At 46.5% G+C, this 24,407-nt stretch overlaps 1 protein-coding gene across 1 annotated transcript; it reads left to right on the top strand.

The window, feature by feature from the left end:
* Positions 1-4,315: 4,315 nt before the first annotated feature.
* On the top strand, positions 4,316-21,241 carry LOC148431097 (solute carrier family 35 member F4-like). Its single transcript, XM_088466355.1, has 3 exons — positions 4,316-4,811; positions 7,389-7,478; positions 20,873-21,241. Exons 1-3 carry the CDS (start codon positions 4,631-4,633, stop codon positions 21,112-21,114), a joined length of 513 nt encoding a protein of 170 aa, XP_088322481.1. The 5' UTR covers positions 4,316-4,630; the 3' UTR covers positions 21,115-21,241.
* The last annotated feature ends 3,166 nt before the right edge of the window (positions 21,242-24,407 follow it).

Raw genomic sequence — 24,407 nt, 5'->3', positions numbered from 1 at the left:
GAAAATAAATTTTTTTTTTGGTTCGGACTGGAGTGTACTTTGTGGGTTACAGCACCCTTTAACGGTCAAGCCAGCCGGCCCTTTACTTATGACACAGGCGCACTCTTGGCACTACTTTGTTGATGCACGTGCGGCTACTGCGCACACAATTCACAAACACAGAAAATAATTTTTTTTTGGTTTGGCTTTGGACTGGAGTGTACTTTCGGGGGTTACAGCACCCTTTAACGGTCAAGCCAGCCGGCCCTTTACTTATGACACAGGCGCACTCTTGGCACTACTTTGTTGATGCACGTGCGGCTACTGCGCACACAATTCACAAACACAGAAAATAATTTTTTTTTAGGTTTGGACTGGAGTGTACTTTCGGGGGTTACAGCACCCTTAACGGTCAAGCCAGCCGGCCCTTTACTTATGACACAGGCGCACGCTTGGCACTACTTTGTTGATGCACGTGCGGCTACTGCGCACACAATTCACAAACACAGAAAATAATTTTTTTTTGGTTTGGACTGGAGTGTACTTTCGGGGGTTACAGCACCCTTTAACGGTCAAGCCAGCCGGCCCTTTACTTATGACACAGGCGCACGCTTGGCACTACTTTGTTGATGCACGTGCGGCTACTGCGCACACAATTCACAAACACAGAAAATAATTTTTTTTTAGGTTTGGACTGGAGTGTACTTTCGGGGGTTACAGCACCCTTAACGGTCAAGCCAGCCGGCCCTTTACTTATGACACAGGCGCACGCTTGGCACTACTTTGTTGATGCACGTGCGGCTACTGCGCACACAATTCACAAACACAGAAAATAATTTTTTTTTTGGTTTGGACTGGAGTGTACTTTCGGGGGGTTACAGCACCCTTAACGGTCAAGCCAGCCGGCCCTTTACTTATGACACAGGCGCACGCTTGGCACTACTTTGTTGATGCACGTGCGGCTACTGCGCACACAATTCACAAACACAGAAAATAATTTTTTTTTTGGTTTGGACTGGAGTGTACTTTCGGGGGTTACAGCACCCTTAACGGTCAAGCCAGCCGGCCCTTTACTTATGACACAGGCGAACGCTTGACACTACTTTGTTGATGCACGTGCGGCTACTGCGCACACAATTCACAAACACAGAAAATAATTTTTTTTTGGTTTGGACTGGAGTGTACTTTCAGGGGTTACAGCACCCTTTAACGGTCAAGCCAGCCGGCCCTTTACTTATGACACAGGCGCACGCTTGGCACTACTTTGTTGATGCACGTGCGGCTACTGCGCACACAATTCACAAACACAGAAAATAATTTTTTTTTGGTTTGGACTGGAGTGTACTTTGGGGGTTACAGCACCCTTTAACGGTCAAGCCAGCCGGCCCTTTACTTATGACACAGGCGCACGCTTGGCACTACTTTGTTGATGCACGTGCGGCTACTGCGCACACAATTCACAAACACAGAAAATAATTTTTTTTTTGGTTTGGACTGGAGTGTACTTTCGGGGGTTACAGCACCCTTAACGGTCAAGCCAGCCGGCCCTTTACTTATGACACAGGCGCACGCTTGGCACTACTTTGTTGATGCACGTGCGGCTACTGCGCACACAATTCACAAACACAGAAAATAATTTTTTTTTTGGTTTGGACTGGAGTGTACTTTCGGGGGTTACAGCACCCTTAACGGTCAAGCCAGCCGGCCCTTTACTTATGACACAGGCGCACGCTTGGCACTACTTTGTTGATGCACGTGCGGCTACTGCGCACACAATTCACAAACACAGAAAATAATTTTTTTTTTTGGTTTGGACTGGAGTGTACTTTCGGGGGTTACAGCACCCTTAACGGTCAAGCCAGCCGGCCCTTTACTTATGACACAGGCGCACTCTTGGCACTACTTTGTTGATGCACGTGCGGCTACTGCGCACACAATTCACAAACACAGAAAATAATTTTTTTTTGGTTAGGACTGGAGTGTACTTTCGGGGGTTACAGCACCCTTTAACGGTCAAGCCAGCCGGCCCTTTACTTATGACACAGGCGCACGCTTGGCACTACTTTGTTGATGCACGTGCGGCTACTGCGCACACAATTCACAAACACAGAAAAGTAATTTTTTTTTTGGTTTGGACTGGAGTGTACTTTCGGGGGTTACAGCACCCTTAACGGTCAAGCCAGCCGGCCCTTTACTTATGACACAGGCGCACGCTTGGCACTACTTTGTTGATGCACGTGCGGCTACTGCGCACACAATTCACAAACACAGAAAATAATTTTTTTTTTGGTTTGGACTGGAGTGTACTTTGGGGGTTACAGCACCCTTTAACGGTCAAGCCAGCCGGCCCTTTACTTATGACACAGGCGCACGCTTGGCACTACTTTGTTGATGCACGTGCGACTACTGCGCACACAATTCACAAACACAGAAAATAATATTTTTTTTGGTTTGGACTGGAGTGTACTTTCGGGGGTTACAGCACCCTTAACGGTCAAGCCAGCCGGCCCTTTACTTATGACACAGGCGCACGCTTGGCACTACTTTGTTGATGCACGTGCGGCTACTGCGCACACAATTCACAAACACAGAAAATAATTTTTTTTTTGGTTTGGACTGGAGTGTACTTTCGGGGGTTACAGCACCCTTAACGGTCAAGCCAGCCGGCCCTTTACTTATGACACAGGCGCACGCTTGGCACTACTTTGTTGATGCACGTGCGGCTACTGCGCACACAATTCACAAACACAGAAAATAATTTTTTTTTTGGTTTGGACTGGAGTGTACTTTCGGGGGTTACAGCACCTTAACGGTCAAGCCAGCCGGCCCTTTACTTATGACACAGGCGCACGCTTGGCACTACTTTGTTGATGCACGTGCGGCTACTGCGCACACAATTCACAAACACAGAAAATAATTTTTTTTTTGGTTTGGACTGGAGTGTACTTTGGGGGTTACAGCACCCTTTAACGGTCAAGCCAGCCGGCCCTTTACTTATGACACAGGCGCACGCTTGGCACTACTTTGTTGATGCACGTGCGGCTACTGCGCCCACAATTCACAAACACAGAAAATAATTTTTTTTTTGGTTTGGACTGGAGTGTACTTTGGGGTTACAGCACCCTTTAACGGTCAAGCCAGCCGGCCCTTTACTTATGACACAGGCGCACGCTTGTCACTACTTTGTTGATGCACATGCGGCTACTGCGCACACAATTCACAAACACAGAAAATATATTATTTTTTTTAGCACTTGGGGGGAGCACCCCTGATGGACAGTGCACCCCCTAGACAACACTACAGCACCCCTTTAGGACTGGGACACTGCACAGGACTTTGGAATGGACACAGCCCCTATGGAGAACTGACTGCACAACACAGTCCAGCCAGCCCCTATGGACTTTGAAGTAGTGGACACAGCCCCTATTAACAACAGCAGCACAGCACAACACAGCCAGCCCCCTATGGACTTTGAAGTAGTGGACAACAGCAGCACTACACTACACTACACTACACAGCCCTAACTCCCACCCTCCCTCTTCACTGTCCACAGCCGAGTGAGAAAATGGCGCCGACGCGGGTACCTTATATAGGATCCAAAACCCGCGAGACTCGGAAGGCGGGATGATGACGTTTTGCCTCGATTTCAGATCCGAGTCAGGCGGGGGAAAAGTCGAGCCTGACTCGGATCGGACTCGGATCGGGGGGGCTCGGGGGGGGTTCGGATTTCAGAAATCCGAACCCGCTCACCCCTAGTATACAGTGGCTTATAGTTTACTATAGGATAACTCCATCTGGAGATAGCACCATCCTTTTGGGGCCAAGCTCCGTCTCATAAATCCGGTGGTACAGCCGCTCCCATAGAAACCTATGGGGACTGCATTTGCAAACAAAAATGTAGGGACCGTTGTACATATTAGATATATGTGATACAGTATGTGTTTTGTAGGTTTTATGTTGTTATGTCCTGAATTGTCTGCTGCTAACAATGGTCCTGATTAACTACCGATCGCTATTGCAATCGTGGCTGCGATTACCCACGCAGTTCTGCTGCGAAAATATGCTAATGAATGCTATCACAATGTCGTCGCACAGCCAGCATAGAGACGCCCAGTACCACTATCTCACATCTGTAATACCTTGCAGTCCTCCGTATACATCGGGTACATTGAGTAACATTAGCTCCTCATGCACAATTACAGCAGGTCTGACCTTTCTCAGAAATTGCTAACCTCGTCGCACGCAGTGAGTACACAATCTGCATATACTATCGCAGTGGCTAATTTATGCACACCTCAACCGGACAGGCACGCCTGCGTTTCTCCAACCACTCCCGTCACCACTCCCAATCGCTCATGTCCCATCCCTCCATCTGCAATGACTTTCTGCATGTGCGATCGCAATGCTAACTCAGGCACGCGCACTGTGATGCATACGCATTTGCAGTACGCACCATCGGCCGATCTGCGTATGATGTTGCAGTTGCGATCTGTAATGATTCAGGCCCAATATGCGCACACTTTATGTCCATGAATGTACTTGCGTGTAGTTGTCCTTTCATTATAGATATTATAATTCTGTTTGTAAAGTAGGTTGTGTTGTTGGGTCTTGTAGCAAATTATTGCATTTGTTGTTACAGGTTTTGTTTAAGATGTTTCTTGGAACGGCAAACTTTGGTGAAGCGGCACATTTTTTTTCTACTTTAGGATTTTTCAATTTAATCTTCATCTCATGTACACCAATTATTCTTTATTTTACCAAAGTGGAGCACTGGTCATCCTTCTCAGCCCTGCCATGGGGATATCTGTGCGGAGTTGCCGGGCTCTGGTTAGGTAAGTAGAAATATTGCATTTCTTCTGGAAAATTAGCCATATGCCATGATCGTTACTTTTCCTGATATCTAAATTTAGATTTTGCTTCTGTGTTAAGCGAGAAAGCGTATCTGTCTGTCTGATTGTCTGTCTGTCCAGCTTTTTGGTTTTATGCACGGCCAGAGTTTTGGCTTCACCAAATTTGGCATGGTGGTGTAGCTTGACCAGGATTAGGTTTTTGTCTAGGTTTGAACTCTGTCAGGACCACACACTGTCACACAATCGCTAAAAATAAGGACTCTTAAATTACACAGGTTCCAGGGCTGGCTACAGTGGAAATTGGCTGTCTGCCAATAACATGTGAGAATGCAACAAAAGTATCCTTTTTCACCTCTGAGCAAACTTGTTGACTCATGCAAGTTCATAAATCCAGAGCCTCTGTGTTTGCATGTAAAGGAATAACCAGGAACATAGAGAGACACCCCAGGCCCGGGAAAGGGGGCATAGCCTAATCATGGGATTACATGGGCACACCCCCTTAGTACAACCTTTTTTGCAGCGATGTGAAGCATACTGGGGTGGTGGTGCTGTGAGCTTCTAAACCCAGTGCAAATCCAGGGGAGGGCACGGTCAGTATGATCGCTCCCCCCCCCACAGGCAGAGGAGACTGCTACTGAAAAACTATTGATATAAGGTGTATCTATAGCAGGTGCAATTAGAATCCTATAAAAGTAAAAAAAATAACAAATAAATGGATGAACACTATCAACTATGCAGCTCCCAATGAGGTTTCTGGAAACACTGGTAGGTAGACAAACCTATAAACAAGCAATAGGGAGCGCAAAGGTAGGATATATCAAATTAATTCAATATGGTATAATTACCAGGACATACAATTGAAACATAAAATGCTATTTAAAACCACAAGAGGTGGCCCAAAAAGGGTTATTACTTAAGATATATAGTAGGGAGAAGTATAATGTAAAGGAAAACTTCCTAACATATAATGCAATTATGAAGTCCAACAAAGTCTCTAGAAATCCAGTATAATTTAGAAATCCACTTAGGTATGGGACAAGGATAATTGAATGCAGTTTTTTAGCCCAAATGCTGGTGTTATATTCAACCTCACTACCGTGAGTGCACCTCACCACTGCTGTAGATCTTATTCACTAGTTGTGATCCCGGAGTGATGGCAGCTGAGGGGGGCAGAACCTTGGTGAATTATGCTCCCCTAGAGATGTTGATAGCAACCACCTGATATTGTTGTGGAGCCAGGTCAACAGGAGCAACACGTAATCGGCCGGTGTATAGAGGGAATGCATGGCTTGTGCTGAAACCAGAGATGGCAACTTAGTATCCAAAAAGTCTCAGTTGTTAGAGCGCATACCACTTGAGAACTTTGGCGATGATGCAAGCCAAGGCCCAGGTAATTAGTACCCCCTGGGTGTAAGTAGAACTTTGTGGGCCACATAGCAAGATCTTAAAAGGGCCCCTCCAGAGGTAAAAAAAATACATTAATTTGCCCACACAGGCCCCAATCAGATTAAGAGGTCTATTTACTAAGCAGTGTTAGGAGACAGAGTGAAAAGTGATAAGGTTCCAGCCAATCAGCTCCCAACTGTCATTTTTCAAACACAGCCTGTGAGATGGCAGTTGGGAGCTGATTGGCTGGCACCTTATCACTTTCTTATCACTTTTCACTCTGTCTCCTAATACTGCTTAGGAAATAGACCCCTATGCCTCACAGAGCCCATTCAGGTTATGCCACATAGTAGTACCATGCATTAGGATTAGGCTGTGGGAAAAGTGGGTTAGGGGGAGGGTTAGGGTACTTACCTGCAGGTATTGGTATTCTGACTGTCAGGATGCCACTGTCAGTATTCTGACCGCAGGCATCCCGACTGCCAGGATCCCGCACTTAACCCCATCTGATGCTGTAAGTGGAAATATATAGCCACCCTCTACTCTATTTATTGACATTATTTTTACAAAAATAAAGTGAAAAGGGTGTTTTCACACCCTTTTCACATAATTTTAGTTTCACCTAAATTCACCGAAGGGCAATTCGGCGTCGGCTGGAGGGGGGGTAGCAGCGGCGGGTTGGCGCATGCTGAGAAGGCTGTGGAGGGGAATCGCAGGGACAGAGCTTTATCACAAAATGTGCGAGTCTGGGGTGAGATTGGGCCGCTAGGGTGGTGAATTGTACGCCGTTACAACGGCAACTTGCCCCCTTCGCCCCTAATTGGATCAAGTCCTTAGAGTTGACATGTTGTATATGTTGTTTATTTTCTTTATTGTCTGGTGCATGTTCCTACATTGATTTTGTCTTCTCAAAATAGGCTTTGATACTGAATAAAAGTTTTGGGTTGAGAATATTATTTGTAGAAGTCTCAAGGTTACATGAACATTCTACATTATATTAAATACAATATTTACAGAGCCAAATATGACAATTTTACTTTATATTAAATACAATATTTACAGAGCCAAATATGACAATTTTACTTTATATTAAATACAATATTTACAGAGCCAAATTTTACAATGTTGTTTTCATTTACTTATTGACAAAAATATAATTTTATTTTTTTGCAGTTTTCAACATACTAGTAAATGTTGGCGTTGTCTTGACATATCCGATTCTCATTTCAATCGGCACAGTTCTCAGTGTTCCAGGTAACGCAGGTAAGTGCTAAATCATTTTCTGGTACATGAAATATCCCTTGTAAATGGTCACAGTTGTAGTCAAGTGGTACATGCATCAAAGGCAGACCTGCTGACCCCTCACTGTCATTATTTATTTTATGCCATAAATGCGCTAATTGAAGTGTTTTAGGATAAAACTATATTTATTTAACAGTTTCGTATATAGTGCAGCATATTCCGTTGCGCTTTAAAATTGGAAGCATTAACAGAACAAAATTGGGTAATAACAGACAGATATATAGGTAGGAAGGTCCTGCTTGCAAGCTTACAATCTATAATGTGATGCTTACACTTTACACATTGATAGACCATCTAAATCACCATAAATATGGTCCACTGTGTTTAATCGATAAGTGCACTTAACAATTGCTTATAAGAATACAGAGAAGGTAAAGGGGAAAACATATTTCTATATGGTGGACAAGTCAAAACACAAATCTTACCCATACCCTAAAAAAAAAAAAAAGACCAATATTTACATTATCACTATAAATCAATAAAGCTAGATAATCCCCTAACACAGCTTTCCCCAAACTGTGTGCCGTAGTGCACCACACGCACTTACAGGGGTGCCATGGGCACATGGTGGTCTGGTCCCAAATCGTCCGGCAAGTTTTTAGGCTGTGCCCCACGCTGCCTGTAGACTTAGCAGCATGCAAACAGTTGTGCAGCTGGGCGTTTCCGACTGCTCTCTCCATTATTTCAGTCTGTGTGTCCACAGACAGAGTCCTAGCAGAGATAATTATGAAAAACCAGTACAAATGGCTCTCAAAACGGGATGCGGTCAAAATACCGAGTCGGGATGCCGGCGCTGGAATCCCAACACCTGTCAGAATCCTGCCGCCGGCATCCCGACTGTAAGTACTGGGTTTAGGGGGAGGGTTAGAGGTTAGGCACTATGGGGAGGGTTAGGGTGATGGGGGGTTAGGTTTAGGCACTAGGGGGGAGGTTAGGTTTAGGCAGCGGGGAGGGTGGGAGGGCTAGGGGGGTGAGGGGTTAGAATGCTGACTGACAGGTGATGCCAGCATCCCATACCCAACCCCTCAAAACTCACTTTTTCATCCAAGCCATTCAGCTCTCATCCTAACCACACTGCTCCTTCCTCCCTGCCTACCCCATCTGTGTCATCCCTGTCTGTCCCTCTCCTTTAGATTGTAAGGTCTCACGAGCAGGGTCCTCTTCCCTCATTTACTTCTCCTTACACTATCTTATCCTCTCTGCTGCTTATTTGAGTGCTACGGTCATGGATGCATATATCCTTATAAACCATGTGCTGTACTGTAAGTCACTGTTTCCTGGTTTTGCTCAATTATAAGATGTTGTGGAACCCTTGTGGTGCTATAAAATTAAAGGTAGCTTGATATGGCTGGTGTCTCATCATGTATTTGCAAATAGGTGTAACTGAGTCCTCTGCATTGTATTATAATGTAGGATGCAAGTCTCTTTTGCTGGCATGCTGCACAGTGCTGGGGGGGGGGGTTATCTTGTTTTTTTCAGGATATCACTTATTGCATCCCCTCACATCCCCTGCCCACCCCTGACTCCATTTTCACTCCATGTCTACCCCATTCTCTATGTGTGTCTCTGCTCCCTCTTTGTCTTGGCAAAGTGATGGGCATTCCTGGGCGGTTACTGCGAGGTGTGTTAGCACACGCACAGAGATGGTCCATCTTATGGGCATGTTATGGGTGTGTCGTGGTGGTGTCAGCGCAAGTGGTTGCGTACACAGTTGCTCAGCCACTGACATATACTGTAGGAGGCCATACTTGGGAAAAAAAACTGCACCTTCCATAGGGCTGGTGCAAGTTTCGATGGTGAAACTGATGGTGCCTCTAAACTCCCACCAATCAGTATTTCAGCATCTACGGTTGCTGACAGTGGGCGGCTCAGTCCTTGCACATACGGATGCACGGCTGTACACAAGGATAGGACTTTGTAGCATTTGTATAAAGTTGCAGACAGGTGACCACCAATAGATGCAGCCATGACCGCTTGCGCGTCCACCTCTGAATCAGTCCCTATGCGTGTTAGGGTCTCTGGACCTCATTCAGAGTCGGTCGTTCCGGCCGCATGGTCGTACGCCACCGATGTTCGCTATACTGCGCATGCGTAAAGTTCGCAATGCGCGTTCGCAAACTAGCCGCTACGATCAAAAATTTCTCTCTCCTTGAACACAGCCAGGTCGGTAGTTTGAGTGACAGATTGAGGCTTTTGTGGGTGGTAACAGGGGAAGGTGCTTGAAAACGGGGGAGTGGAGATCTGAATGCAGGCGTGCCTAATTATGCGAACAGCGTTTTATGGGAGTGCATACGGTTTATGGGAGTGCATAATTAACAAAGTAGCGTCATGGCACATGTGACCTGGGAGGTTTTTACACTGACATGATCGTAGAGCTTAAGAGAGGGTATGGTCAACCTTAAACTCTACGACCAGTTCCGATGGTTACCGATGGTCTCGATTAATCCTTATTTGCCCGGAGATGACGTGCAATGTGTACGAGAAGGGGGCGTATTTTTTTGTCTTCCGATCGCTTCCTCCCCTTGGTCGGCCAACTACCGATCCGAACTTAGGGACGCAACTTGCGAGGGAATCATTTGCATATCCGGCCCCTTTTTCCATACGACCGTGCGGCCGCTTCGACCGACTCTGAATGAGGTCCTCTATGTCCATAGCTCCTTTATGGAGAATTTGGTGGGTCCCGTTTAGACAGTGACTTTACAGCCAGTCACTTTACCTGTGATGTAAGCTTTACCTGACTGTCCCTACCTTACCCTTTCATTGTCCCGCCAGTCTTCTCTTCCGGCATATCGGTCTGGGCTGCGGTGGTAGCTGAAGAGCTGGAGCCTGGCCTTGGCTCCCGATCCACGTGTTCCAGTGGCATCTAGCCGTGGTCAGCCGCAATTGATGACATCACTCGGGTAGTTCTGGGGCCGAATAGCCGTGGGGCCGAAATGTCCAATGTCAAGGGTAGCCACCTAGTACCTCCAACGCGTTTTGTGCGCTTGCGCACTTTGTCAAGGATGGCATTGTTTCCACCGGGGGTTGTTTAAATATCTAAAAAACTTTATTTAAAAAATGGAACTTCCTACATGAAGTAGATTAAAAAGGCAGTAGCCATGTGTTCTCCCTCCATCTTTGTAATGGGAGATTCGTGATGGTGAAGTAAAACTTAAGGCACATATCCACTAGACGAGAAAAATTAGAGAATGATTACGACATCATTATTGTTCATTAATCGTACAGTAAAATGCCGCCAATGACCAGCGATGTGAGTTCCCGCTGGTCGTTGCCGGCATTTGTCATCGCCTGAAAATGCAGGCCAACCTGTCGATATCAACAGGTTGTGCATTTAGTGAATGAGGGAGGGTGCCTGCACTGAATTACATATTCAATGTGGGCACATTATCCACTGCACAGGCTAATGAACGATTGCACAATTACAATGCTGTTACACACTCATGTAGTGGATATGCACCTTTAGAAGTCATAATAAATTAATTTAAAAAAAAACTTTAAAAACTTTATGTTTAATAAAAATAATAAAGGTGCCACATTTATTTGTATAAATATGTTATGTAAAAAGTTATATATGTAAAAAATCTATAAAAATGCATTTAATTTGATGTCTATATTTAATCCACAAGGTTGTAAGGTCCTCAATTCATAGATCCATTTAGTTTCTGCTTTTCTTAGAATATTTACTCTATTTCCCCCTCTCCAATTACGATGGATTTTTTTAATTGCTGTAAACTTGGGGCCTTCTGGATTTTTATTGTGGGTATCCAAAAAATGGCTTAAAACACTATGAGGGGTATTCAATATGAAAGGTTAACTTCCCTGGCGAAGTTAACGTTTCATATCGGAGTTTTTTTCTGCGTAAAGGTATGGTGCGCGCTCCCGCTTATACCCGTATTCAATATCAAATTAACGAAAACGGGAAACTCCGAAGTTGGATTTGCGTAAAGTTACGAATATTTCCTTAAAATAATTGTAAGACCCCCCTAAAGTTGTAAAAACATGGGGGAACACTATCTTGTTAGAAGAGGAATGAAAGGAGGGAAATGCAAGCAACAGAAGAAGGATCCAATAGAATCCAAAACTACTATTTTTAACCTAAGTAAAAAAAATCCTCACACAATCGGAAACATCACTATTAGAAAAAGGATTAAAGTTCGCCCCGCAGTCCACTTTTAAACAAATTTGAGCTCTTTATTGATGTCCAAAAGTTTGGGAAAAACTTATGTATCAAAAAATTCTACTCTAGAGAAATAGCAGCAAGAACCCTCCAACAGAAGAAGGAGACTATAAACATACAAAATTATAATCATCATCAACATTCAGTCCAACGTATTTTAAAGGCCCACATATAGAAACTTCCAAAGACTACTGGAGAAAGGTATATTCACTTTACTGGAAACACAAAGAAAAGAGCGATTTATCAGAGGCTGAAAGGGGAAGTCTAAAAGAACTGAAAAAGGATGTGTCAATCATCATTAAACCAGCTGATAAAGGGGGAGGAATTGTCCTCATGAATAAAGACAAGTACAAACAAGAGGCGTAAAGGTTGCTGGGAGATGCAGATACGTATGAAATGCTAGAAACCATCCAACTTCGAGATTTGCAAAAGAAACAACATTGAGTGAAGGATACAATCTGGGATTATCAATGAAAAAGAATGAGTTCATTATCGAAAAAGATCCGAAAATCCCGACCTTTTTATTTTCTCCTGAAAATTCACAAGCATTTACACAATCCCCCTGGATGCCCGATAATATCAGGACTGAGGGCCTAAACTGTGAACCTGAACAAACCATATTGCAATGCAAGGGGTGTAAATACATAATTTTTTTACATGTGGGGTAAATACTGGCTGCTTTTGCATGTAGCCCACAAATACTGCATAGCTTTATTATTACTCTACAATTTAGATGTCAGTTTGGAAACACTCCTCCAAAATCTAAATCTCTCTGCACATTTTAAATCTGCCCCACCTGCAGTGCAGCATGGTTTCACCAAGATGATCAGTTGAGAGAGATCTCTCTCTCTGGGCCTGATTCAGAGACGGATGCTCTGAACGAGATCTCACTCTGAATCAGGGCGTTTTTTTTTTGGAGCGGCCTCCTGGCCGCTCGTATAGCTGTGGGTGACCACCCACAGCTATAGCGAGCGGCCAAGTTGATGGTCGTGATGGTCAAGACCATCGCGACCATTGAGCTTGCAACGAGACCCTTGTGGTAGGGTTTCATGGCCGCAAGCCCCAGAGAGCTTCTGGCTCTAATAGAGCCGGAAGCTCTCCCACTGACATCACTGGTGATGTCAGTGGTGCTGCCCACAAATGGCTTGGGAACGCCTCAGTTTGTGAAGCCACCCCCCCGGCCACGCCTACCAAATGGGGCAAGCTGTCAATCACCATCGACAGCTCGCCCCCTTTGGTGCGAGACTCGGAGCGACAGAGCACCCGTCGCTAGCCAGGTCTCGCACATGCACACGACGGAGCCAGCTCCGTTGTGCACATGCCCAGTGGGCAAACATCGACCCAGTTGTGAGCGCTCAGCGCTTGTGACAGGGTCTGAATCAGGCCCTCTATTCCCAAGTCTGAATCAGGCCCTGAATTTGATCTCAGCCAATTATCCAAATACAATGATTTTTTTCTTCAAGATTTTATTTTCAGACAGAAAAGTCACCTAAAAGACACTATAAGCATACTACAAGTCTCAGAAAATGTAGTTTGGAAAGAGAGTTATACTCTAGGAACAAGTTACGTCAAGTCATTATATACATGCATCACTCACGATATTGGATGTGAAAGCACCAGACATTTTCTTTCAACAATGACAGATATAAAAAACCAGCAGATAAATTTCATTATGCAAAACATTGAGTTTATCCTAACACAGAATTACTTCTGGTATGAAGGAAGATTTTATCTCCAGAAATGAGGGACTGCAATGGGAACTTCTTTCGTGCCCAGTTATGCGAACCTGTTCATATCCAAATGGGAAAATTAATGCATATGGGAAAATAATAAATATAATAACAACATAATTTGCTAGAAACGTTATATAGATGACGTCTTTTTTGTGAGGGATGGCTTAAATGAAGTCCTACAAGAGTTCATCAACTATATAAACAGTAATGGAATCAATATGGAATTTACAACTATGACAAGTAAGGAAAAGGTAACTTTCCTTGACTTGGAGATTTATATTAAAGAAAATAAACTTCACTCTAGGACCCATATAAAAGAAGTAAATGGGAATATCGTCCTACCAGTTTCAAGTAACCATCATAGAAATTGGATTAGGAACATACCAGTGGGTCAATTTAGAAGGATCAAATTTAACTGCATGGAAGAATCAGTCTATCAACTACAAAGTGAAGAACTAAAAATGAATTTCATTAGCAAGGGATACAAACCAAAAGATCTGGAACTACAGCTAGAAAAAAGTAAAACAATTGGAAAGAAAAGGTCTGATTACATATAAAAACAGAAAAACCAGAATGACAAAATGGACCTGTTGTTTATAACACAATTTAACAGTAACAACAAGACCATAGGAACCCTAATAAAGAAACATAGGCACATTCTAAAACTAGATATGGATTTAAACTCCCTAATTCCAGAAACCCCTTGAATCATTTATAAAAGAGCTAGGAATATGAAACAAGAGTTGGTAAAGAGTTTCATTCTTTTACAAGAAAATCACTTATCTTTGAATAAGTGACATAATTTCTGCCTCAAGTGTCCAGCATGTAGAAATCAAATGTTATCAACCACAAAACAAACAAAAGGAGTTTAAATCCTATATTACAGGAAAAACATATACAAAGAATTCACATCTTGTGAAAGTGAAGAAGTGATATATCTTCTGGAATGCCCATGGGGGCTCCATTATGTAGGCCAAACTAAACGGAAAATGCAAACTAGGTTACCAGAACACATTTATAATATAAAAAGGGGTCTATCAACACATAGTGTTTCAAACCATTTTTTGGAAACCCACAATAACAATCCAGAAGGCCTACAATTCGGCCACACGGCTGTTCACACTGCCCTGCACTCCCGAGTGACATCAACAATTGCGGCCAACCGCGGCCAGACGCCACTGGAACACATGGAGCAGGAGCCAAGGCCAGGCTCCAGCTCTTCAGCTACCACCACAGCCCGTCCGATACGCTAGAAGAGGAGAGACTGGCAGCATAAGAAAAGGGTAAGGTAGGGACAGTTAGTTAAGCTTACATTGTGGGCAAAGTGACTGTCTAAACAGGACCCACCAAATTCTCCATAAAGGAGCTATAAACACGCAACTGAATAACCAATTTTTCTTTACAGGTGCCAATTTTTGATTTTTAATGCACACATAGCGCTCAATAATTGTTTACATCAATATAATTATCCTAATTGAGCTGCTTGAAAACACATGTAGCACAGTATTATATACTATAACTCTATCCAATTTTGTTTGTGTACCCATCTCTGTCTCCTCATGTGTGCCTCCCTGTCCACCTTACTGTGTGTGCCTCTCTGCTCCCTCCTTACTGTGTGCCTCTCTGCTCCATCCTTACTGTGAGTGCCTCTCTGCTCCATCGTTACTGTGTGTGCCTCTCTGTCCTCCTTACTGTGTGTGCCTCCCTGTCCTCCTTACTGTGTGCCTCTCTACTCCCTCCTTACTGTGTGTGCCTCTCTGCTCCCTCCTTACTGTGTGCCTCTCTGCTTAATCTTTACTGTGTGCCTCTCTGCTCCATCCTTACTGTGTGTGTCTCCCTGTCCTCCTTACTGTGTGCCTTTCTGCTCCCTCCTTACTGTGAGTGCCTCTCTGCTCCTTCCTTACTGTGTGTGCCTCCCTGTCTTCCTTACTGTGTGTGCCTCTCTGATCCCTCCTTACTGTGTGTGCCTCTCTGCTCCCTCTTTACTGTGTGTGCCTCTCTGCTCCCTCTTTACTGTGTGTGCCTCTCTGCTCCCTCCTTACTGTGTGTCTCCCTGTCCTCCTTACTGTGTGTGCCTCCCTGTCCTCCTTACTGTGTGCCTCTCTGCTCCATCCTTACTGTATGTGCCTCCCTGTCCTCCTTACTGTGTGCCTTTCTGCTCCCTCCTTACTGTGAGTGCCTCTCTGCTCCCTCCTTACTGTGTGTGCCTCCCTGTCCTCCTTACAGTGTGTGCCTCTCTGATCCCTCCTTACTGTGTGTGCCTCTGATCCCCCTTACTGTGTGTGTGCGCCTCTGCTCCCCCCTTACTGTGTGTGCCTCTCTGCTCCCCCCTTACTGTGTGTGCCTCTCTGCTCCCTTTTTACTGTGTGTAACTCTCTGCTCCCCCCTTACTGTGTGTGCCACTCTGCTCCCCCCTTACTGTGTGTGCCTTTCTGCTCCCTCCTTACTGTGAGTGCCTCTCTGCTCCCCCCTTACTTTGTGTGCCTCCCTGTTCTCCTTACTGTGTGTGCCTCTCTGCTCCCCCCTTACTGTGTGTGCCTCTCTGCTCCCCCCTTACTGTGTGTGCCTCCCTGTCCTCCTTACTGTGTGCCTCTCTGCTCCCTCCTTACTGTGAGTTCCTCTCTGCTCCCTCCTTACTGTGTGTGCCTTTCTGCTCCCTCCTTACTGTGTGTGCCTCTCTGCTCCCTCCTTACTGTGTGTGCCTCTCTGCTCTCTCCTTACTGTGTGTGCCTCTCTGATCCCTCCTTACTGTGTGTGCCTCTGCTCCCCCCTTACTGTGTGTGCCTCTCTGCTCCCCCCTTACTGTGTGTGCCTCTCTGCTCCCTTTTTACTGTGTGTAACTCTCTGCTCCCCCCTTACTGTGTGTGCCACTCTGCTCCCCCCTTACTGTGTATGCCTTTCTGCTCCCTCCTTACTGTGAGTGCCTCTCTGCTCCCCCCTTACTTTGTGTGCCTCCCTGTTCTCCTTACTGTGTGTGCCTCTCTGCTCCCCCCTTACTGTGTGTGCCTCTCTGCTCCCCCCTTACTGTGTGTGCCTCCCTGTCCTCCTTACTGTGTGTGCCTCTCTGCTCCCTCCTTACTGTGAGTTCCTCTCTGCTCCCTCCTTACTGTGTGTGCCTTTCTGCTCACTCCTTACTGTGTGTGCCTCTCTGCTCCCTCCTTACTGTGTGTGCCTCTCTGCTCCCTCCTTACTGTGTGTGCCTCTCTGCTCCCTCCTTACTGTGTGAGCCTCTCTGCTCCCTCATTACTGTGTGCCTCTCTGCTCCCTCCTTACTGTGAGTGCCTCTCTACTCCCTCCTTACTGTGTGTGCCTCCCTGTCCTCCTTACTGTGTGCCTCTCTGCTCCCTCCTTACTGTGAGTGCCTTTCTGCTCCCTCCTTACTGTGTGTGCCTCTCCGCTCCCTCCTTACTGTGAGTGCCTCTCCGCTCCCTCCTTACTGTGTGTGCCTCTCCGCTCCCTCCTTACTGTGTGTGCCTCTCCGCTCCCTCCTTACTGTGAGTGCCTCTCTGCTCCCTCCTTACTGTGTGTGCCACTCTGCTCCCTCCTTACTGTGAGTGCTTCTCTGCTCCCTCCTTACTGTGTGTGCCTCTCTGCTCCCTCCTTACTGTGTGTGCCTCTCTGCTCCCTCCTTACTGTGAGTGCCTCTCTGCTCTCTCCTTACTGTGTGTGCCTCCCTGTCCTCCTTACTGTGTGTGCATCTCTGCTCCCCCCTACTGTGTGTGCCTCTCTGCTCCCCCCTTACTGTGTGTGCCTCTCTGCTCCCTCCTTACTGTGTGTGCCTCTCTGCTCCCTCCTTACTGTGTGTGCCTCTCTGCTCCCTCTTTACTGTGTGTGCCTCTCTGCTCCCTCCTTACTGTGTGTGCCTCCCTGTCCTCCTTACAGTGTGTGCCTCTCTGCTCCCCCCTTACTGTGTGATTCTCTGCTCCCTCCTTACTGTGTGTGCCTCTCTGCACCCCCCTTACTGTGTGTGCCTCTCTGCTCCCCCCTTACTGTGTGTGCCTCCCTTTCCTCCTTACTGTGTGTGCCTCTCTGCTCCCCCCTTACTGTGTGTGCCTCCCTGTCCTCCTTACTGTGTGTGCCTCTCTGCTCCCCCCTTACTGTGTGTGCCTCCCTGTCCTCCTTACTGTGTGTGCCTCTCTGCTCCCTCCTTACTGTGTGTGCCTCTCTGCTCCCTCCTTACTGTGAGTGCCTCTCTGCTCCCTCCTTACTGTGAGTGCCTTTCTGCTCTCTCCTTACTGTGTGTGCCTCTCTGCTCCCTCCTTACTGTGTGTGCCTCCCTGTCCTCCTTACTGTGTGTGCCTCTCTGCTCCCTCCTCTCTGTGTGTGCCTCTCTGCTCCCTCCTTACTGTGTGTGCCTCTCTGCTCCCTCCTTACTGTGTGTGCCTCTCTGCTCCCTCCTTACTGTGTGTGTCTCTCGGCTCCCTCCTTACTGTGTGTGCCTCTCTGCTCCCTCCTTACTGTGTGTGCCTCTCTGCTCCCTCCTTACTGTGTGTGCCTCTCTGCTCCCTCCTTACTGTGTGCCTCTCTGCTCCCTCCTTACTGTGTGTGCCTCTCTGCTCCCTCCTTACTCTGTGTGCCTCTCTGCTCCCTCCTTACTGTGAGTGCCTCTCTGCTCCCTCCTTACTGTGAGTGCCTCTCTGCTCCCCCCTTACTGTGTGAGCCTCTGCTTTCCTCATTAATTTGTGTGCCTCTCTGCTCCCCCCTTACTGTGTGTGCCTCCCTGTCCTCCTTACTGTGTGTGCCTCTCTGCTCCCCCCTTACTGTGTGTGCCTCCCTGTCCTCCTTACTGTGTGTGCCTCTCTGCTCCCTCCTTACTGTGTGTGCCTCTCTGCTCCCTCCTTACTGTGAGTGCCTCTCTGCTCCCTCCTTACTGCGAGTGCCTTTCTGCTCTCTCCTTACTGTGTGTGCCTCTCTGCTCCCTCCTTACTGTGTGTGCCTCCCTGTCCTCCTTACTGTGTGTGCCTCTCTGCTCCCTCCTCTCTGTGTGTGCCTCTCTGCTCCCTCCTTACTGTGTGTGCCTCTCTGCTCCCTCCTTACTGTGTGTGCCTCTCTGCTCCCTCCTTACTGTTTGTGCCTCTCTGCTCCCTCCTTACTGTGTGTGTCTCTCTGCTCCCTCCTTACTGTGTGTGCCTCTCTGCTCCCTCCTTACTGTGTGTGCCTCTCTGCTCCCTCCTTACTGTGTGTGCCTCTCTGCTCCCTCCTTACTGTGAGTGCCTCTCTGCTCCCTCCTTACTGTGAGTGCCTCTCTGCTCCCTCCTTACTGTGAGTGCCTCTCTGCTCCCCCCTTACTGTGTGTGCCTCCCTTTCCTCCTTACTGTGTGTGCCTCTCTGCTCCCCCCTTACTGTGTGTGCCTCCCTGTCCTCCTTACTGTGTGTGCCTCTCTGCTCCCCCCTTACTGTGTGTGCCTCCCTGTCCTCCTTACTGTGTGTGCCTCTCTGCTCCCTCCTTACTGTGTGCCTCTCTGCTCCCTCCTTACTGTGAGTGCCTCTCTGCTCCCTCCTTACTGTGAGTGCCTTTCTGCTCTCTCCTTACTGTGTGTGCCTCCCTGTCCTCCTTACTGTGTGTGCCTCTCTGCTCCCTCCTCTCTGTGTGTGCCTCTCTGCTCCCTCCTTACTGTGTGTGCCTCTCTGCTCCCTCCTTACTGTGTGTGCCTCTCTGCTCCCTCCTTACTGTGTGTGCCTCTCTGCTCCCTCCTTACTGTGAGTGCCTCTCTGCTCCCCCCTTCATGAGTGTGCTTCTCTGCTCCCCTCTTACTGTGTGTGCCCCTCTGCTCCCTCCTTACTGTGTGTGCCTCTCTGCTCCCTCCTTACTGTGTGTGCCTCCTTGTCCTCCTTACTGTGTGTGCCTCTCTTCTCCCTCATCTCTCTGTGTGCCTCTCTGCTCCCTCCTTACTGTGTGTGCCTCTCTGCTCCCTCCTTACTGTGTGTGCCTCTCTGCTCCCTCCTTACTGTGTGTGCCTCTCTGCTCCCCCCTTCATGAGTGTGCTTCTCTGCTCCCCTCTTACTGTGTGTGCCCCTCTGCTCCCTCCTTATTGTGAGTGCCTCTCTGCTCCCTCCTTACTGTGTGTGCCTCTCTGCTCCCTCCTTACTGTGTGTGCCTCTCTGCTCCCCCCTTCATGAGTGTGCTTCTCTGCTCCCCTCTTACTGTGTGTGCCCCTCTGCTCCCTCCTTATTGTGAGTGCCTCTCTGCTCCCTCCTTACTGTGAGTGCCTCTCTGATCCCTCCTTACTGTGTGTGCCTCTCTGCTCCCTCCTTACTGTGTGTGCCTCTCTGCTCCCTCCTTACTGTGTGCCAAGGAGTTAAGAGGCAAAACGAAACTGATTTTTACTTTTACCTGACATGCGGTTTGGTTCTCCAGAAATCCGAATTTTGTGAATCAAGACATATCTGAGTTTTGGTTCTGATCTCCTCAAGGAGATCTGGACAGATCCGGTTCTGAACTTCCCGCAGTTCGGAATTTTAAATCCAAACTTCGGGTTTTGGATTGCAAAATGACATGATTTTAGCTACTTTTTAAAAAGTATAATTTAAAAAGAAAAAACCCCAGATCTAAAACCAAAACCAAAACACTTGATGGTGGTTTTGCAAAACCAAATCTAAAACATGAAAATGAATTCAGATCCAAAACACGGGGGTTAGCACACATTTCTACTTTTAACGAATTGCTACTTTAAATCTAGTGGTTATCACTCTGAATCACGCTGTGTGTGATTATCACTCTGAATCACGCTGGCTTTCTCAAATTGCACTCTATTTGTACATTTGGCCCTAAGAGTGCTGTGACCCAAGAAAGTTTGGGAAGCACTAGAGATCTCTGTTCCATACCTTTTGATTTCATCACTATTATAGATCTGGTCAGATGCCTGATTTGTGAAAGTTATACGACATATTAGTGGAATATTCAAACATCATTGACATAAAATATATATTATTTTCATTGAAAAGCAAAGCAGCTGTTAGACTAGCAATACAAATGCTTAAAGTGGGGCAGAGCTCTGCATTTACAGTACAATGCCCCAAAGCCCAATCTTTAATGAAGAGTTCGGCAAAACCAAGTCACAATATAAACATCTCGGGACTGATGTAAAGTTGGTTGATTGAAAAAAGTTGCACACAAAAGGGTCTGCCCATATACAGAGCTTGAGACATGTTATAGTTGCCATTAGGCATAGGTCACATCAGTGGCGGATTTTACCCCTGTGACTGGAAGCTCCACCTGCCAGTAACGCTGAGGACAGGTAGCCCCTGGGGGAGGTGTCTCCACCCCCTGGGACTGCCAGTCTGGGCTGCGATTAGCAGAAAGCGGCTTATAGGCCCTATGTAGAGTAGACTGTGGTGACTTTTGAGTTATGTCTTTCCCAGTAATGAAAACTCCTCTTTTACTATAAAATAAATATAATAAATCATAAATTGAGATTTTGTTTCATGTCTTACATTTGACGCAGCTATCGATCTGCTCAAGCATGAAGTGATTTTCAGTGTGGTAAGACTGGGGGCGACCATTATTATCTGCATCGGGTTCCTGCTAATGCTGCTTCCTGAAGAATGGGACGAGATCACCTTGCGATTCATCAATAGCTTAAAGGAAAAGAAGACAGAGGAACATGCAGAGGATGTTGCAGACGCCGGCGTATACACACGGAGCAGAAGCAGGGCTAATGGCACAGTGTCTATACCACTGTCTTAAACCCATCATTTGAATGCACGTGAATGTATATTCTGTGAATATAATTTAATTATTTCACTAATTGTTATGTAATATCACAGTAATAATCTGCAAATAATTCTAAGTTAAATACATTCAAAGGTTTACATTTATACACCTAAGAGTAAATAAACACAATAAAGTTTTTTCTATGGAACGCTTCATTTTATTGTTGTTTGTGGTATTTATTTTAATTATGTTTAATGATGTTTATTATGCTGTGGTTGACTTCAGGCAGGGACTTTAGGAACTCTAACCACCCCCAAAATATATAGTACTGCCAGAAACATTTCAGGGGGGATAAAGTGGCGCATCCAGGGGGGAAAGTGAATTGTTCTTAACCCCCCACCCTTCCCACCTACCAGGGGCACATTGACTATGATTTAAGCACATTGGAGTGGATGGCAGCATCCTCTATCTGCTTCTTGGCACAGCAATGCATGACTGCATTGATCAATCACCAATCAAGTTCAGGAGGTCCCAGGATGATGACGACCATCCCCCCATCTGGATCCACCACTGGTGGGTAATCAGTGTTGCCTTGCAGCACCGCAGACTTTGGGTTTAAATCTTGCCATGGTGTATCTTAGGGGAGATTGTATGTTCTCTAAATATGTGTGTGTTTCCGATCATGCAGGGGCGTTTCTAGAGAGGAGGGGGCCCATGTGCAGTCTCAGACGCAGGCCCCCTCCTCTCTGCCTGGCGGCCGGCAGCGCACTGAGCTGTGCGCGGCCAGCGCCGGAGTTATAGACTCTGGACACTAGAGTGTGCCCAGAGTCTATAGTGTATGCACAGGTCACCGGGAAAATGGCCGCACCGGCCATTTTCCAGTCGTTTTACAGCGCCGGATCCCTGCGCCGACGTGGGACTCCGGAGATAAGTAATATTATGGGTGCAGGGTGTGCGGTGCGGGCCCCCTCTGGTCCCAGGGGCCCGTGTTCCCCGCACACCCTGCACCCATTATAGATACGCCCCTGAGATCATGGTCCAAAAATATAGAAGCCGGTTAAGGTGCCTACACACATAGCGATGTGCTCACGTTCCCACAATGTGTACTATTTCCCCCTGAACTCTCCCCGGGAGCCCCCCGGCAGTCGTGGGCACAATTATGTCTGAAAAGCTGCCAATTTGGCATACAATCTATCGTGCCTCCTAAACTATCCAGTGCATCGTGACTTAAATTTTCAGATCTGCCCTACAGCACGGCAGATCTGAAGATGTGTGACCTGCGGGGACGCGCATCTCATCGTGATCGTGAATGGGGACATATTTTACACGATCTGTCGTTCCGATGCATCGGAATCGGCCACATCGTGTAAAATATCGCTATGTGTGTAGGCACCTTTAATTTGCCTCTGAAGAAACAATTCTCCCTAGTTTGTATGTATTGGTGCGTCTGTAGCAGGGAGAGAATAAATGTTATGTGATGTAAAGCACTGCGCATTATGTTGCTGCTGTTCAGTGGAATAACCACCTCATTAGACAATGGGCTGTGGAAGTTTGAAGGTGTCTTTCTCGTGGAATCCCACCTATCATTTTTAATGGAACCCCCAGCCTTACCACAAATATGGAGCAGATTTCATTGGCGCCGTTGTTGTCCCAGCTTTGCAGTATGACAGATTTATAGATACAGAGCAGACGTCCATTAAGGAAGCAAAAGTGCGTCTCACAAATAACTGCAACTTCACAACCCTTGTGAAACGGTCTGTTATCAGAGAGATTACATTTGTGTAAAATTTAGCTCAAGTCTAGTGTTAAATAAATAACTATATGGTGAGATCTACTTTCACAATTACTGTAAATGATACATGGTTACATATAATAATAAATATAGCCATAAATGGATGGGCCAAATGAATGAGGTGGGTTTGGCTAAAATCTTTGTCTTGAAAATACATATGTCTTGAGCGACCATCTGCAGACGTCCATTAGTTGCATGTATTTATCACAGTCATAAATACTTCCCCTTTGTTTTGTATATCTGTCTGTTACTATCTTTGTTGATTATTTCTGTATCACAGAATTACACAGAAATCTGACCATTGGAACATTTCTGCCATATAAATCATAATGGTTGCAGGAATCTATACTGGCGACTTTTGTTAATAGAGGAAAGTTTGATGCTATGATGGAGCCTACATACATATACATTGGAAGGTACATATTTATCCTATATTGAATAATGTGTTTTCTAGAATTAAACTGCTAAAAAATAAACTTGCCTTTACAAGATAGATGATACAGATATTAGGTGACACTAAGAGGCGTCATTGAAAACATTGAGAAAGGGACTCATTATTGGGGGATCCTGGCATTTGTCCTAAAACATCCTGAAAACCTGAGTTCTACTGTACCAAAAAAACTGAATCTCAGGGCGGGATGTAATAGAGATCGTGTCTGCCGGAGGTGCGGGTGCAACTTTAAAAAAAACGATCGAGATCAGTCTTCATCCCGCAGCTCCGGCAGACTCGATCTCTATTACATCCCGCTCTCAATGTGAAATACTGTGTTTCCATATATAGCTATATAGTGGCCCCTATTCAGCAATGTACCAGCTGGTGCACTGCTGAACCCAGATTCCTGATGCACTTGCGCAGTACGGGTCCTGCGTGATCGGACGCAGATCGGCAGCAGACTGTCAGTGATTGACACTCTGCTGCAGGTTGTGGGCAGGGACAGTGCGGCGATGGTCTCCGTTTCCCCAATTGGAGGCGTGCTGCCACCGTTGGGAGTGGAGGGAAAAGGCCAGGATCTCTGTCGGCTGACTGAGATTTCCTGGCCTCTTTCTCTCATTTGCTGTGGCCAGCTTGCGTAGCCCCATGGTTCACTTAGCCAGCCGATGTTCTCGCATAGTATCTAATGCTGCATTGTACAATGCAGCCCGGATAACTAATGCAGGAGGTGTGATGCCTCTGCATTCCCATATCTACAACGACAGAATTGCAAAGCTGCTTGCATGCAGCTTTGCAATTCCGCTCAGTATTGAATAAGGCCCAGTGTCCGTAACACTGCTTCATACCAGACCTACAGTTAGTCATACATGCCTACCCTCCCGGTTTTCGCGGGAGGCTCCCGATTTTTCGGGTAACCCCCCGCACCCCCGGAAGGGTAGGCAATTCTCCCGCATTCTGCCCACTTCCTAGTGAAGTGGGCAGAATTAGGAGAATACCCGCGGCAATCGCGGATCTCCGTGAAAGGGGCGGGGCTTAAGCTGTGATTCTGCATGAATCACAGCATTTGGCCCCGCCCCCTATGTAAATTGTGCCCTATTGTGG

The sequence above is a fragment of the Taudactylus pleione genome, unplaced genomic scaffold, assembly GCF_031769625.1.
Source record: "Taudactylus pleione unplaced genomic scaffold, aTauple2 ptg002894l, whole genome shotgun sequence".
Taxonomy (NCBI): domain Eukaryota; kingdom Metazoa; phylum Chordata; class Amphibia; order Anura; family Myobatrachidae; genus Taudactylus; species Taudactylus pleione.
Note: the sequence above shows the minus strand (reverse complement) of the source record. Positions and strands in the feature narration are given on the sequence as shown.